The sequence below is a fragment of the Mastigoproctus giganteus genome, chromosome 4 (genome assembly GCF_048544385.1).
Source record: "Mastigoproctus giganteus isolate SK-2022 chromosome 4, ASM4854438v1, whole genome shotgun sequence".
Lineage (NCBI taxonomy): Eukaryota > Metazoa > Arthropoda > Arachnida > Uropygi > Thelyphonidae > Mastigoproctus > Mastigoproctus giganteus.
The window spans coordinates 46,640,781-46,657,489 of record NC_143578.1 but is presented as its reverse complement, the minus strand read 5'-3'; the positions used below and the strand labels follow the sequence as shown (position 1 = coordinate 46,657,489).

The following is a 16,709-nucleotide window of genomic DNA, read 5'->3' as shown; positions in this document are numbered from 1 at the left end:
ACCTACTTCATTTGCCCATTTTATTCAAACCATCTTTAAGTTTATTCAAACTAATCACTTCCGCAGCATGAGGTGAAAGTTTATTCTACCAATCATTTACTTTCTGGCTGAATGCAAATTTCCATACATCTACCCTGCATCATCCTTTTTAATTTAAGTATATGTTCCCTTGTATGAACCATGAAAAAGAATAAAGATGCCATCATTATTTAATTTAAATGTTCTGTTTCTGCTCTGGCATGAACACTAGCTTAGAGGAGTTTACAATTAATTATTTCAACAATGAATATCATTATTAATTATATTAACTGTTTAAGCATTAAATACATTTCTAGTTATTACATGTTGCAGCACCTCCTTGGGTGTGTGCTTCAAGAGCATAGGTAAAAAAATTATATAAAACTACCATCTTAAAATAAAATAACATTTCTCACAATAGTGTAAATTATTCATGAAAACCAAAATGATACTGTCTGGAGGCCTGATAAACTACAATACAGTCCTACTGAATTATTTATAAAACTCAAAGCCACAATTATAATTTGGTTGAAAATTGCAGTTTAATTGAGTTTGGTTGAATTTCATTCAACCAAATTCAATTTCATCAGGTTCAACTAAACCTAACAAAACTGATTTTAGTCTTTAAGGATACTTGAAATCCACTGTTTATTGCATGAGACCATGTGAAATTGAAAAACTAAAGAAAAAAATTTAAAATGAGAGAGCGAAAAAAAAGTCAAAAGCTGATATCATTATGCAGTGCAGAGCAAAGCTCTGACAACTCCTATCCTTTCATTCATACACTACAGCAATGCCCTTTGAGGTTATGATGGATAACATGGCAAGATCCATATTCCTTACATTTCAAGAGTACGGCTTTAAAATGGTTTTAGCAAGCTAGTTGCAAGATAGTCCACGCTGAACTTGTTGGTAGCTCTACAGAAGGCATCTGTATCAGCTAGTGTATAATCTCACTGCCTCTACTCTGCCATCTGATGACAGGAGAGAGTCTAAGTAGTGTATATAGAGTGTACATTGTCAAGGCCATGTTATGTCAAGAAGCTGGGCATATTCAAATATCCAAAAAAATTTCATTTTTATTTGAAGCAGTTTCTAGCTGTGTGCATAGTGAACTAAACATGAAATAAAACCATTAACTGACATTTAAAGTAAGCAACTATTATCAGATTATTAATGTGGGGAAAGTGTCCTTTGAGAGAAAAGCAGTTTTCATATTTTAGTCAAGATATGTTTTTTACTTGACATTCTTCTTCTTCTTTCAAAATTGAATCATCCAGAATTTGTATTTTTTAACATTTGTGAAATAAATGATTAGTCACTTAAAGTTTATCTTAGTTATATATTAAAAATTAGAGCTATAATAGAAATATAGCTCTAATTTGTGTCAAGACAAGGCAATGTATTTAAAGACAAGGTAGTAACCATTGGCTGCCATTGAAAGAACTAATGGAAAAATAAATGATGAGTCAGTCTTAAAGTTTATCATAGTAATAAAAGAAATGTATCTCTAATTTCTGTCAAGACGAGCAGTATACCTAAAGACAAGAAAGGTGCATTAGCACTGGGTGTGTTTAATTTTTCTTTATTCCACTCAGCATTTCAAGTCAAAACATTGTGTAGAAACTGTACCACATACATTCTTTTATTTATTAATTTTCATTCATTTTTAAAGGACATTTCTGTTAATTGTTCTACCATTTCAGGTCTACTTTCTACCATTTTCTGTTATACTTGGAAAACTGGTTTCATGCTTAAGGTTCACTTTGAACCTTAGAACTTTAAAATATACATTTGTCACTTTATCATTATATGTTGAAGAATTTCAGTAAAAAATTTCCTTGGATTGTGTTAGATATCTTGGAAGGTTATGGGAATGTCCTTAGTATAGTGTTTCATAGCTGTTTGCATAACCTGTTGTATTATATATAGTCTGAAATTAATGGGTTATATTTGGAAAAAATATATATTCCTTGATGGATTAATTAAGACTTTAAAATCTCTATTTTTAAAGCTTCGGGTTAGGAAAAGTGCATATATTGCCAGAAAGTTCTACCAAAATTGATTGAATTTAATATACTTCTGCAAAAGCTTGTGCTTAAATCAAATATATTTGCTAATGTAGTTTGTATATTAACAAACAGCTATTGGGATGTCCCTAAAGATGCAATAGTAGTTTTAGAACACTTCTTTGTTGGAAAACATGCTTTTTCAATTCAAAAAAGATTTTTCAAAATTCATGTCCAGCCAGTAAACATAAACATTATACAAATATATATATATATATATATATATATATATCTATATATTTATTTTTTTTTTTTTGAAAGATATGTGTGTGCACAGATTTGTTGTGGTGCATGTGTAGAACAAAGCAAAAAAAAAGGAAAGATAATGTGGCATTTTTTTCTTGGAGGAGTTTTGCTCTTGTTAAGTGCATATGAAGAGCATGACAAGAAACAGAATGTAACATCTTCACATTTGATTGCCGAAAACCCTTTCATATTGCACAGTCTCAGTGCAATAGAATTGTGTGATTCACTAGTGAATCCATTCTTAAATCATGAGCAGTAGCCAAAGTAGTCAAAAGACAAACCTGGATGGCATTCATTCAAATACTGCTATTGCACCGAAAGATGTATTTTCCAGTTCACTAGAAAAACATGCTAAACGTTAAATGAATCAAGGCTAGCTCGGTTCATTTACTTCTTAAAAGGTAGCCAAGATCTTTATTTTAATAAATGCTGCTTAATTATTATACAGTTTCAACAAGTATGGAAGATCACTGTTCCACTTTTAAGCAAATATTTTGAAGGGGAATTTATTATTTATGTTCAGAATTTGAAAAAGAGTATTATTGTTTAAACTCCAGTATTTTGAGATGGTGCGAGATATCATGTAATTGCAAACACAGCAAAGTAGCTGTATCCACCAGATTGCAACTTGGAAGTTCAAAAACTTGGATATGTGACTCAGTAGAGGGAAGAATAGAATATGGAGTGATTCAGTAGAAGGAAGAATAGAATATGGAGACTAATCCATTACAAAAGTTTGTGCAAGATTATCTCTACATTTTGAGCAAAAACTTTCAAATTTTGTAAATTTGATTCAGTTTAGAATTTGTAGAATATGTAGACTTCATTGCAAAATTGAGTACAGGGTTGATTTTTGCTTTTGCATAGAAACCTTCAACTCTTGTGAATTTGAGATTTCTCTTTCTCTCTCTAGCTATTGACAAAGTAAACATTCACCTGTCATTCCATTCCATTCCATTCTATTTCTCTTTTTTTTTTTTTTTTTTGAAGATGAAAATGAAAGTTACATATTTTGGATCACTTTATTTTGTCATTTCAGCTTTCTTTAGTTCTAGATTTTAAACTCATTCAAGAAACAACAATGATTGCGAACAGTGATCATGAAAAAAAATTAGAGAAAAAAAAAGGGCTGAATCACGTGTAATACCAGTTGGTACTCTAATAACCAGCTACTCTAGCTACCTGTCCTCACCTTGAATTTGATGATCATATCAGTCAAATGAGTTGGAAGGCACACTGATTATCTCATCTTTGCTGAGGATTTGAGATAATTCTGCATTTCAGTACTGGATAAGTATCACTACTTTTGGATGTGCATCAAGGCATCAAAAAGTAACCTGTCTATCCTCCTTTTTTTTAATTTAAATATATATGTGTTGATTTATATTTTGATATTTTCATAACTAAAAAAAGGATCCTAGCATTTGTCTGTTATTCTTTTTTCACTAAGTCAATCTTATTTTTTTTTTCTTTATATAGCTCTTCCCAATGTAGTTGTCCTTGTAAGTAAATTTTTGTACTCATCCTATGCCTCTATATTACTACCCTCTTAATCAAGCTCCAAAGTAATTATTTTTCTTAAAAGACATACAGATACCAATATTTACATACATACACACATATAACACAGATTAAAATATATGCTTCCTGTGCTTTAAAGGGTTGAGAAATCAATTTTCAATCTGCTGCTGCGTCATATTCAAGAATAGGAGTCACATCTGATCTGTATATTGTGATTTAAATTATTTTCCTATCCTGGCATTCATCAAATCATTTATAATTAATTTACACTTTCCTAAATATTTAAATTTTTTAAAAATAAAGTTTGATTAAAATAAATATAAATATTATCAGTTGTGATCTGTTCCACATTAAGATAATATTTAAGAGATACCATTAATAATGAATCCCTATATTTCTCATATACTTTTCTTCACTTTGCTGCATGCTTTATTGCCTGTCTCTGATTCCTTTCAATAGCTTTGGGAAAAAATATGAAAAATTAATTACTTGGAAGAGGGGTTCTATGTGATTGTTCATTATTATGTTAATGAATTGATCGACTCTACACTATTATATCACTTGGTAGATTAAGTAATTTATTATCAGGAACTCACTGTTTCCTGAAACAGTGAGTTCCCAAACAAGTAGCCATAAATAATTTAAGTGCTATTGAGGTTGTTCAATTCATTTAAAATTGTATCATTTTGATAATAATTACTTAATCTACCATGTAATATAATAGTGTAGAAGAGTCTATCAATTCATTAACATATTAATGAAAAATTAAATCAAAATAATATTTTGAGTAATGGATCAAATAGTAGTGTGCTGGGAAATAGTTACACTGCTGCTTAATATCTCACTGTAATAGGATAACCAAGAAAAGTTATATATACTAATTCTGTATTAAATAACTAATTATAAGAAAATCTCATTAATTCAAAACTGAAGAGTCTAAAAATTCATAGATAAGAATTATGTGGGTTTGAATAATCCAATATTGAATTCTGGCAAGAACTTTGCAAAAGTGGTGGAAGAAAGCTGAAATTTTAAATTCTGCATTCTGAATTTTCATACACAATAAAACTGGTTTCAATGTCTTATCTATGAAAAATACTGACAGGATATATACATATATGTGTACCATATCTTTTGTAACAAAGGAATTACCACATTGTGGCTTAAGCTGCCAAAGTACCATTAAACACTAAATCAAGTGACTAACTACTGTAAAAATTACTTATTTGGAATAATATAAAACTAATTAAAATTTAAAAATACAGTGCATTTATTACCAATGATAACATAGTAATAAATAAAGAGAAAAAGATGGTCATTGGGGTATGAATGCATCATCACAAAACAGCTATTGGATCTGTTGTTTCAGATAAATCATTGATCTGGATTGATGGGCCAACAGATAAAGGGATGAAAACACTAACAGGCTGACTGGAGAACAGGCCGAAAAGTTATATAGGCTGACAGAACAAATGACCAGACACATTGATAGAGCTGATATTGTGATAGTGTTCTTAATAACTTATGTTTACAGTCCAAGTGAAACCAGATTTATAGTGTACATGAGAGAGTACTAGAGCACCCACAATGTAGCATTTTTGTTTTAATGCTTATATCTGCAAACAAGAATGCCACTGATCAGATTATTATCACCACCTGTTTGGAACTGGTGTGTTTTGCCTGATCAAAACCACATTTAAGAAACATATGAGAGAACAGAGGGTACTTTTGAAGGATGTTTTTTAATTTTGATCTGCTTTCAAAAAACAAAATGGCCACTGCCCAGATCATAAGTTCTAATTTTTTATTGTTGTACTGTGTGCGTTGCAGTTCAACTGAAACCAAACTTATAGTATATATCAGGAGCTACACTAACAAGGTTGTGAATATTTCTATCTCCCACCAATATACAACATGAGCATCAATCAAGTTATGAGCACCACCTGTATAATAGTCATGTGTTTACACTCTGATCAAAATTTTCAGCACATATGAGGGTTATTAGGACACTCCAAGAGGGATGTTTTTTATTTCGATTCATCTTGAAACCATAGCTCATATCTGTTAGTCATATGTTTATATCTGATTGAAACGAGACTTACTGTAAATTTATTTATATATTTATTTATTTACCATATTTATTTCTATCTACCATATGGAAACAAGATGGCTCCCATTTGAATTATAAGTTGTAAATATCATATTTATTTCTATCTACCATCTGGAAACAAGATGGCCACCACTTGAATTATAAGTACCATTTATATGGAGTTTGCCTTTTATGGTCTGATTTCATTGGAATTTACAGTACATATGAAAGGTTACTTAGGTTCCCCTGAGGGTAGTATGTTTATTTCTATCCCCATCTTGAAAACAAACAAAAGAAATGATTTTTGAGTCAGTTTCATAAATCTTACATCACCTTTTAACAATTTCACCCATAAACTAATTATTCTTTAATAATATTTCTGTTAAGTTCTCTTTCATATGTTTATTCATTTCCTAAACTATCATTGACATCCTTTTTATCCTGTTTTTTAATTTTATTTGGCTGCTGATAAATCCTGAAAAAGATTCAGAAATGTTACCTGTGATTTAATTAGTTTAGTCAAAGATGTACTGGGTGTTGTTTATTTTGGTAATTACCATTTCAAATACATCAATGTGAAATAAAACTAATTTATCAAATTCTTTTGAAATCTTTTTTTTTTTTTTCTTTTTCAATAATTAAAAAAATATATATTATAACGTATCCCATTCACTCAAATTAGTGACAAGTTGTATGCAGACTGAAAATTTACCTTCTATGGTAATATGACCTTCACAGATACACTTGACTCCTGAGTACTTTGACCTTTCCCCTAACGGTACTGGACCAAAAATTTTGATCCCTTCTTGCTCTTCCTCCTCCTCCAGAGAAAAGATAAGGATCATATTTGGATTGTTTTTCTTTTTTTATATACTGAAAATTGTCAAATAAAGATAGGAGTAACTCCATAAAAACTATCTGAAGAAAAACGTTGATAGGGAAAAGGATGTGATGCAAAAAGAGACACTGAGAAGCTGAGAATAATTTCTTATAATTCTGGTTGTGGTCCTGTCATTATGCCCATCTTTGTAACTGAAGTGTATGATTGGGCTTGACATTCTATATGCAACCAGTGATATTCCATCAGAAATGCTTACAAGCATACCACAATAATATGGACATAATATTACTTTTTAATATTCTTAATTTTTTTTTTTTTTATTTCATTCATCATTACAAAAACCAAATAAACAAAATATTGTATAAAATCCTAAATTATATATTATTATATAGTTTTTTTTCTTTTCATAAAATTCTTATTGATAGCTTTATCCCATTGTCATTATCAGCCCATTGAGATTGTTGGCCCTTTGTCCAGTTAGCCCATTAGCATTGTCGTCCTTTGTCCAGGATTATAAATTATCCATTTCTTCCCCCCCCCATGCACTAGGTCTGATGTGAGGACAGGATATGAACAGAGCTTCCTGTTTTTAGTGCAGTTTTGATAATATTCATGTTCATTTGGATCAGATTATGAGTTACTGGAGGGCTATGGAGGTCTTTTTCTTTGGTTGTTTTCACTATTCAAGAATTACCCTTATAATTTCTCCCAAGTTCATAAATCAAGATTTGACAAAATTTTTATTCATGTCATTTCTATGGTCAATTTCACGATTGTAAAGGCTGCAGGGTTGTATTTCAGTACAGACATTGAAATAGTTTGAAATCTGTATGCATTCAATTTCCATTTTGAGGATACTTTTGTCCCTCCAGTGATGGCAGTTAATCTGCCATTTCATTAAAAAAAACTGAAGTCCCATTATGATAGCTGATTCAAGACCTCTACTGTTTCATGTATGCTGATTTGCAAATAATGTCAAAACTCAGGGAACAGCCAAGCAGTGTACAGAATAAAAACTTCTAATTAAAAACATAACAAAGCTTATATGTACCTTTAACTCCCAATACTGGACTTTGCCCTACATAGCAGAACAGTGGGCTGAAGAATTATATTGGTATTGAAATAATTTGAAAACAGGTACAGGTATTGAAATAATTTGAAAACTTATGCATGCGTATTCAGTTTCCGTCTTTGAGAATGCTTTTGGTCCCAGTGATGGCAGCCAAAAGCCAGTCATACTTGGAGGAACCAAATGATCAGTGGTTAATTTGTTTTAAATTTATTTTCCTTGATACATGGTTTTGGGTCATCCATTGGTTTTCATTTAGTTCTAGAGCTGCCATCACTGGGACCTAAATTCTGTAGGTTTTTCTAGTTTAGTAAGACTTTGTGAAGTCCTAATCTGTTGAAAACTGAATAGAACTTGCTTAAAGCTATGCAAGAAACTCATTACATTAGTCAAAAATAATCTCCCATTCTCATTAATACATTTTTACCTATAACTTTCACCTTTAATCCCAGAATAAATTAAATTAAATGTGATGGCATTAATCTCTAATTACAATAGGAACATTTTTGACTGACTATAAACTTTGATGTCATGGGAACTAGAAGTCATACATTTTATGATATAAATCAAGAAAGCAATTATTAATTTAAATAGACTTAGACTAACAATCTGTTCCGATTAATACTGATTTTTTAAAATTTCCTTGTTGAATTGTACATTTTAGAATTAATTAATAAAAATGGCTAAGAATATAAATGTAGCATATCTTTTTAATACTATTAACTGAATTAACATACAATTGACCTACAGAGATAGTCAATATATGAATCCTTCCAAATTAAAGTAAGGAAAGATATAATGGCTAAGTACAAGAAGAGGTAAAACAAACTGTGCTGTGGCAAATTCATTCATCACGGTTAATGAATTGGCTCACTGCCAGTTCACTCACCGAGTAGCCACTGCAAACTCCACTATGGCAATGTCTGTAGTGCACTACGGTGGCTACATGGTGAATGCATCAGCAGTGAGCTCATGTATTTGGCTATTTATTTTCATTTCATACTATAGCCAATTTCCATAACCTAACGGTACATAAAAGTATTATTGTATCAGTTAGTTTAACGAAATTTGCATAAGGAAAAGTCCACAATTCAGAAATTCACTATGTAGCCATCACAGCACACCACAGATATTACCACAGCACACTATAGACATTGCCGTAATGTGGTTTGCAGTGGCTACACGTAGAATGCATTGGCAGTGAGCTACAGATTTTGGTGTGGTGCAGTTTGTTTTTTCTCTTCTTGTACTTAGCCATGGAATATATTATTAGTGGGGGCCTGGTGCCTAGAGGAAAGGGACCCAAAAATAGTATTACTTTGCATGATATTTTGATTACAGTAGACTTTTTATTTTACTATAGAATATGTTCATACTCTGAGTTCAAGACACTTAGTATTTTTCCAAGATTTGAGGTAATCTTTTGAATGGTTTCTTCTACTAGTATTTAATATAAAACACATTTTCCTATAGAGCTTGCAGAGTACTTGGTAAAGAATGCAAAAAAAAAAAAAAAAAAAAATTTTCCTTGATAACCACCCTTAAGGCAAAGGTGGTGTTAGATACAGTCAGTGAGCTGGATACAGTTGGTCAGTTCACCTTCAAATGGAGATGGTGGCCAAAGTATTACCACAGTAAATGCAGGGTCAACTTTGCCATATGGAAATATGCACCATCTTGTTGAAATAACTGCCTTTTGAAATGCAAGTTACTGGAGTGACAAAATCATTTGAGTTCATCATTGAAACTGATCACAGTGATACTGATATAACACACATGACCATAATCATCCTCAATGGTACTGATTAGTAATACTGTGTTGTCATATTTTTCTATGCAAGAGCCTCTCACTTAGCTGCTGGAATCCTAGAAAATATGCTATTTGTTAATGAATCTCAACAACTACATGACATTCATGAGAAAATAAAATGCTTTTCTCACAAATGTCATATGTAGTTCAGAGTTTTCTTCTTTTTAAAGAAAATTCTCATTTTCAGAATATATTACTAAGGCTCACAAGAAATACACTTTCTCCTGTTTCTTATTTTCATGTAACTCATGAGCCACTTAGATCTAATATGAAAAGTACTAGCATATGCACCATTCTGTTAAGGGAATGGTTCATGTACACTGCTTATTTTCATGTTTCAATTCTTTCATGATATAGTGATGACTTTTCATTGTTGAATTTCATCAAAGACCACTCTCACAAACTTGTCATCTCCCCAAGCAGCCTATGTGCTGTCTCAACACACTGTCTGTTTGAAAACTTTCATCTGCACTGCATGCACTGATCCATTTAAAGATTTCTATGAACACCCAGACAGTGAAATGAATTCCAATCTTCAACCAGCAACTCTAAATCAGCTTGGTGCAATAGCAAAAAAATGAGAAAATTTAATGCCAAACGATCAGTTTTGGAATTTAATGTGAAAAGCTAATTTAAAACAGGAAAGAATTTTATTGCATGTCATTTATAGTTTACTTCAACCTAATTGTCAACCTATCCAAATATTCCTTACTGGCCCTGCTGGCTGTGGCAAGACGTTTGTCATTCAATTATTGATGGAAGTTTATAATCATTTTACTAGCACCGATAATTTCTGTAATATTTATATAACTTGTGCTTCTACTGGAAAAGCTGCTGTAGCTATTACTGTGGTATTACTGTGCATGCGGCATTGAAAATTTCAATATTGAAGAATTTACCTGTCTTATGAAGTTACCCAACAATATCATACTCTTTTGAAATATGTACGTGTTTTAATTATCGACGAAGTTAGTATGACTGGAGCTGAACTTTTATCTCAGATTGATGCTTGCTTGCGACAAATTACAGGCTGTGTGGATCATAATTTTGGTGGATTAGATATTTTTTTGATTGGTGATTTGCATCAGTTGCCTGCCTCCCTCCCTTACGAGCAATGCCTGTTTATAAACAGATTAAGCAATGCATCGCAGGTCCCTCTCTTTGGCATGGGTTACAACATTATGAACTTGACCAAGTGATGAGACAGTCAAATTCAGAATTCTCAAGAGTAGTGACTAAAATCAGAAATGGTCTTCAGTTAACCGATGCTGAACAGAAACTTATCAAGTCAAGATTTGTGAGCAAAGAAGAAGCGGACAATTTGTGTGCTTGTGTTTGTTTATATTTGAAAAATAAATCTGTGAATGATTATAACAATCCTGTGTTAAATTCGTCTTCAGATACCATTATGTCGATTACTCAAGACATATTTGTTGGGTGCAGAACATGAGGCTCGTTCGACAAAAACTTCATAAAATGACAGTATTAGACACTGGTGGATTACCATATGAACTTTCTTTACTTATTGGCAAACCACACTTGATAACCACTAATATTGACGTGTCCAATGGTCGAGCTAACAGCACTTTAGGAAAATTGGCATGTACTGAGTATGACAAAGAGACTAATTCTATTAAACATCTTTTGGTTTAAATTTCCAGGATCACCTGCTGTGGGTTGACTTGCTAGAACGAAGGCTCATCAGTTTGCCATGGCTCGAGAAATCAATTTAGAAGCTGTGCTGATTGCAAGAAGTACGAGTATATTTCACTGAATAACAACAAAATGATCTTAGCTAAACAAAATCATTTCCCACTAATACCAGCTTGTGCCATTACCATCGTAAATCTCAGGGAGGTACTTTTGATTCCGTAGTTTACAAATATGAGAAATGTCATGAACAACAACTAGTTTATGTTGCATTATCTCGAGTTACTGATATCAGTGGTCTTTACATTATTGCTGCAAATGGAGAAAAGAAATTTTATCATGGGCTGACAAACACTACATCCACTCCTGCACTTCAAGCTGAAATAACCAGGTTTTCGAGTAATTCTCTACTTACCATGCAAGATACTTTATAAATGAGTTTATCAGTAAATGACAAGATCGATCTTTCCATTCTAACATTAAATTGTCAAAGTTTACATGCTCACAGTGATGATCTCACTGATTCAATCACCCAACCATCCAATTTACTTCTGCTTTCTGAAACATGACTATATAACGACGAAGAAGTAAGCATACCAACTTCAATTGTGTCATTCAGTTTGAATGAGAAGATCAATAAGCTGGCGGTGTAGCAGTTTATCAAAAGAGAGAAAATCATACTCGTGTTGTTACTCCTCATATGGAAGTGATTTATGGACAGACTGTTGGAACATCAGTGAGTGTTCAACCTGTTGGAGACATTTGTGTGGCTGAATGCCTTCTTCCTGATGGTCAAATGATATTGTTGGTAGTCATTTACATTTCACCTGACCAAAAGATTGAACACGTCATGGAATGCATTAATTTTGTTTTACTTCCTTACATGATTGAAGAAGCTGAACTGCTACAACAATTTTCTCACAAACAATATGACCGAATCCGATAGTGGAAATTTCAACATTAATTTTTGCAGATTCTTTTCATTCCTAAAACCCTTTAACCTCTTCCAAGCCAAGGATGTTTTCACATAAAACATCTTTCATGCATACAGGATATGCACGCGTTTGTTTTTTATTCAAAATAGGTAATAGGTGAAAGTTCGACGGTGCTACATCTGGTGAATATGTGATAGTCCAAGATTTCAGAGCCATACTCATGCAGTGCAACCATGACAGTGATAGGCTTGTGAGTGGGTGCATTGTCCTGGTGGAACAAGACCCTTTTGCTGAGCTTTCCTCAATGTTTGTCACTGATGTTTTCATGCAAATGCCTCATAAGGTCTGCTTAATATGCTCCTGTGACTGTCTGACCTTTCTGCTAGCAAAACTCCACTGGCGTCCCAAAAACTGATACTATCTCCTTGTCGGCAAACGGAATGGATAGCTTTCTTTAGAGGAGGAGAATAACTGTTTCCACTGTTTAGACTGTTCCTTTGTCTCTGGTTGAAAGTGATGGGCCCATGTCCATGGTCACAAATCTTGCAAGGAAATTTGCTGGATCGGCTTGAAAATGATGCAAACATTCACTTTACAATTCTCGTGCATTTTTGTTCTGCTGCCAACAACTTTGGGACCCATCATGCTGACACCTTTTTCATAGCGAGAACCACTGTTATTATGTGGTACACACATTCAGATGAGATGCTCAAGATGCTGGCAATGTACTGACCTGTCACTCGTCGATCACTTATCACCTGATTATGTACACTGTTAACTTCTGAAGTGCATGGACATTGTGGGTCATCTTCCTGACTATCCCTCCCTCATTTTTATTCTGCTACCCACTTCTAACCATGAATTAAGAATGGACATCCTCTCCAGTGTTGTAATCATATTTTCATGAATTGCCTTTGGCATAAGCCCTATTTTTTGCAAATATTGGATAACTGTACAGTGACTGTTTCTGTCTGTGTTTCCTCATTCACATAACTCTGTTAGCTTCAGGACTTGTAATTAAAAAAAAGCATTGAAACTGCATAAAAGTTGGTGGTGGGTTACTATTTGAAGTGTTATACATTAAGTACAGAAAATTTTTAACACTGTACCACTACCCTTTCATACTCAAGCTATGAACGTTTCAAATCCAGTCCTCAGTTCAGTCACACATTTCAGTGTCATAATTCAAATTGTATATAGAAACTGGAAATAACGATTATGCTTTATGATCAACTCAAACCTGTCTTCCTTCACCACATTGTTTAAAATGTTGAAAAAGTGGATCTTAAAATTTTTTTCTCAACCACTCCACTTTCATGCTTTTTCAGAAGTGAATACATGTGCTCAAATTTTGGTTAAGTGTTCAATTCAGTTGCCAACCATATTTTGCATTAGATGCCTTTTAAATTTAAATGCCTTTTTGCTAAAAAGGCATTTAAAAGTTAAAAAGGCCTCTTAATCCGGTATTCACGATAAAGTTAAAATTCTGTTTAATCCGGACAAATGGAAAACAAATATTTTGAGGTAGAACCTTTTATTAAGGTAAACTAAAGCAAAAACAAACAAATCAATATAGAAGCTTTCAAGTCAAGGAGACTCTTCATCAGTTGAAATATGTTAGTATGAAAACAAAAAATGCCCAGTCATGGTCATGTGAAGTGTGGCACAAGTGCAAGCAACAATTACTGGTTGGAGCTAGACATTTATAGCTGTGATTGCAAAGCACATACATGGCGTGCATGCCAAAGTTCATCACACTGGAAGATAACTGCCTCCATAATAGGATGAATATGTGCTCCTTTATTTTGATTAAAAGTACCATGGCAACATGATATGTGGAGTGATTCTAGTCACAATCGATGGTGGTAATTTTGCGAGTGGTTGATAACTTCAATGTCTCTGCGTGGGTCAAGATCAAGTTGAGATGACTGATAATGCTCTGCAACTGCCGAGTGCTCCGAATCAGCAGACCAGATTGCCCTCTCATGTTCTGAGATCCGGTCTTGGAGTCTTCTGTTAGATTCCCCAATGTAGCAACCACTGCAGTCACGGCAAGAAATGCGATACACCCAGCCGCTCCTTAACAGGGAAGTGATTGGCGTTTTCACTCTCACAGCTCTTCCATGGCAATATTCGCCATGGAAGACATATTCGCAGCTCTCGGCTTGTGTTTGACCGGTGGTATGGTCATGTTCGGTGACTCCCTGTTTAGCTCTGTCATGCTGAGCTGAATATTGCCATGGAAGAGCTGGAGGACGGCACATTCTCAAATTTGCCAGATCCAATCACCTTCTGGTGTCACAATGTCAGTGATGTATTTGTAATCATCCCCCAGGGCTCGGAAGACCGACTTCTACAACACCTCAACTCTCTGTTGCCCTTTATCTAGTTCACCATTGAACTGGATAAAGGGCAACAGAGAGTTGAGGATGTTCTAGTTCGACATGAGGGCACTCATTTAGGAACCTTGGTCTACTGTAAACCAATGTGTGCTGGCCAATTCACTAACTAAAGATCGACATGCGGCCACAGCCAGCTTCTCAATACCACGCGCCCCCTTTACACCCATGCCTGGACCCATTCCAGTTCCACAGAAGAGACAATGATGAGGTTATGAGAGTAAATATGGATCTGTCCAAATATGGCTACCCTACCTATGCCCTAGACCAGTGGTCTCCAAACTTTTTTGGTCATGCACCCTTATTTTACTTAAAAGGACCAGTGTGCACCACAGAATAAAAAATTTTAAATATAGAAGGTAAATATTTTTTATTTATTTATAAATCATTTACATGGAAGGCATTATATCTAAAATCACATGTAATTTTAAAAAACCACAAATAAAAAATACAAAACAAAATTAAAATTGAAGTTCAAGCACAAAATGATTATGAAATCATTAATGTAACAAGTGTAGTAAATGTAATGTAATACTATTTGTTTTATTTATAAATAATTTACATGGTATGCATTATATCTAGAATCACATATAATTTGAAAGATCACAATCTAATTCGATGCAAAAATACAAAACAAAATGAAATTGAAATTAAAGTACAAAGTGGTATAAATCAAATCAACAGCATTTTTTAGTGGGAACAATGTGCTTGAATATTTTTCATTATTGCTCTGTACCTTGGTTTCATATTTTGAGACACAACTACCCGAAAATCTGGTTCCAAGTTAAGTTTATCTCTAAATGTGGTTTTAATAATAGTCATTGCAGAGAAAGTCACCTCACATAGGTACATTGATCCAAATGGAAGGATTGCATCATTCGCTCTGCTTACCAAATCACCCCGTGGATCATCTCGTGCACCTCTAGGGGTGCTCGCACCCCACTTTGGAGACCACTGCCCTAGTCAAATGTGATCTGCAGCCCGTGTGCTCACAGCACACCCTAGGGCCTCCCACAATGATAACACAATCTCGACCGCCTTTATCTCCTATTACCCTGGTGTATCGCAATGCCTGTCTAAAATCCTGCATGTCCACCAGGTAAAATGTTTACAGCTACCTGGAAAAAAACTGTGATCCCTCCTTTCGAGAGTGAAAATGCCAATCCCCTCCCTGTTACAGAGTGGCTCGGTATATTGCATTTCTTGCCATGACTGTGGTGGTTGTTACACTGGGGAATCTAATGGAAGACTCCGAGACCGGATCTCAGAACATGAGAGGGCAATCCAGTCTGCTGATTCAGAGTACTCAGCAGTTGCAGAGCATTAATGGTCATCTCAACACAATCTTGACCCATGCCGAGAAATCAAAGTCGTTGAAGTCATTGTGGCTAGAATCACTCCACATATCGTGTTGTCATGGTGCTTTTAATCAAAATAAAGGAGCACGTATTCATCCTATTATGGAGGCCGTTATCCTCCATTGTGATGAACATTGGCATGCATCCCATATGCACTTTGCAATCACAGCTACAAACGTCTAGCTCCAACCAGTAATTGTTGCTTGCACTCATGGCACACTTCATATGACCACGACTGGGCATTCTTTATTTTCGTTCTAACATATTTCAGCTGATGAAGAGTCTCCTTGACTTGAAAGCTTCTTTATTAATTTGTTTGTTTTTGCTTTAGTTTACCTTATTAAAAGGTTGTACCTCAACATATTTGTTTTCCGTTTGTCGGATTAAACAGAATTAACTTTAAGGCATTCAAATTTATCACCTATTTTGCAATTTTAAAAGTATTTAATTAATTCTGAAAGCAGGGACACAACTTGTGACATATTCAAATTGACCTATTAGAAGTCTTTGCTTGTGGTTTATTTGGCTAAGAATGTCATACAAAACAATTACACAGCACAAATATTTTTTAATAGTTTTTCCAGCAGGAAAAATTTCACACCCTAATTCTCTATATAGAATTACTTTTATAGTAATAAAATAGAAAGGGGTGGGGTCATGCTTATTATCAAGAGCAGCCTGAGTGTGAAAAGAGCTTTCGCTGA

At 33.9% G+C, this 16,709-nt stretch overlaps 1 protein-coding gene across 3 annotated transcripts in view; it reads left to right on the top strand.

Annotated features, from left to right (window-relative positions):
• The window catches only part of LOC150086693 (protein turtle-like), a 1,103,226-nt gene that overhangs the window by 918,808 nt on the left and 167,709 nt on the right, over nt 1–16,709 (top strand). For 2 of the 3 annotated variants that reach the window (XM_090372696.1, XM_090372694.1), the window contains one exon: nt 3,813–3,835. The exons of the other annotated variant lie outside the window; for it this stretch is intronic. In XM_090372696.1, the coding sequence (XP_090228822.1) occupies nt 3,813–3,835 (23 nt within the window). The remainder of the gene's footprint in view (nt 1–3,812; nt 3,836–16,709) is intronic. 3 annotated transcript variants of the gene reach the window in all.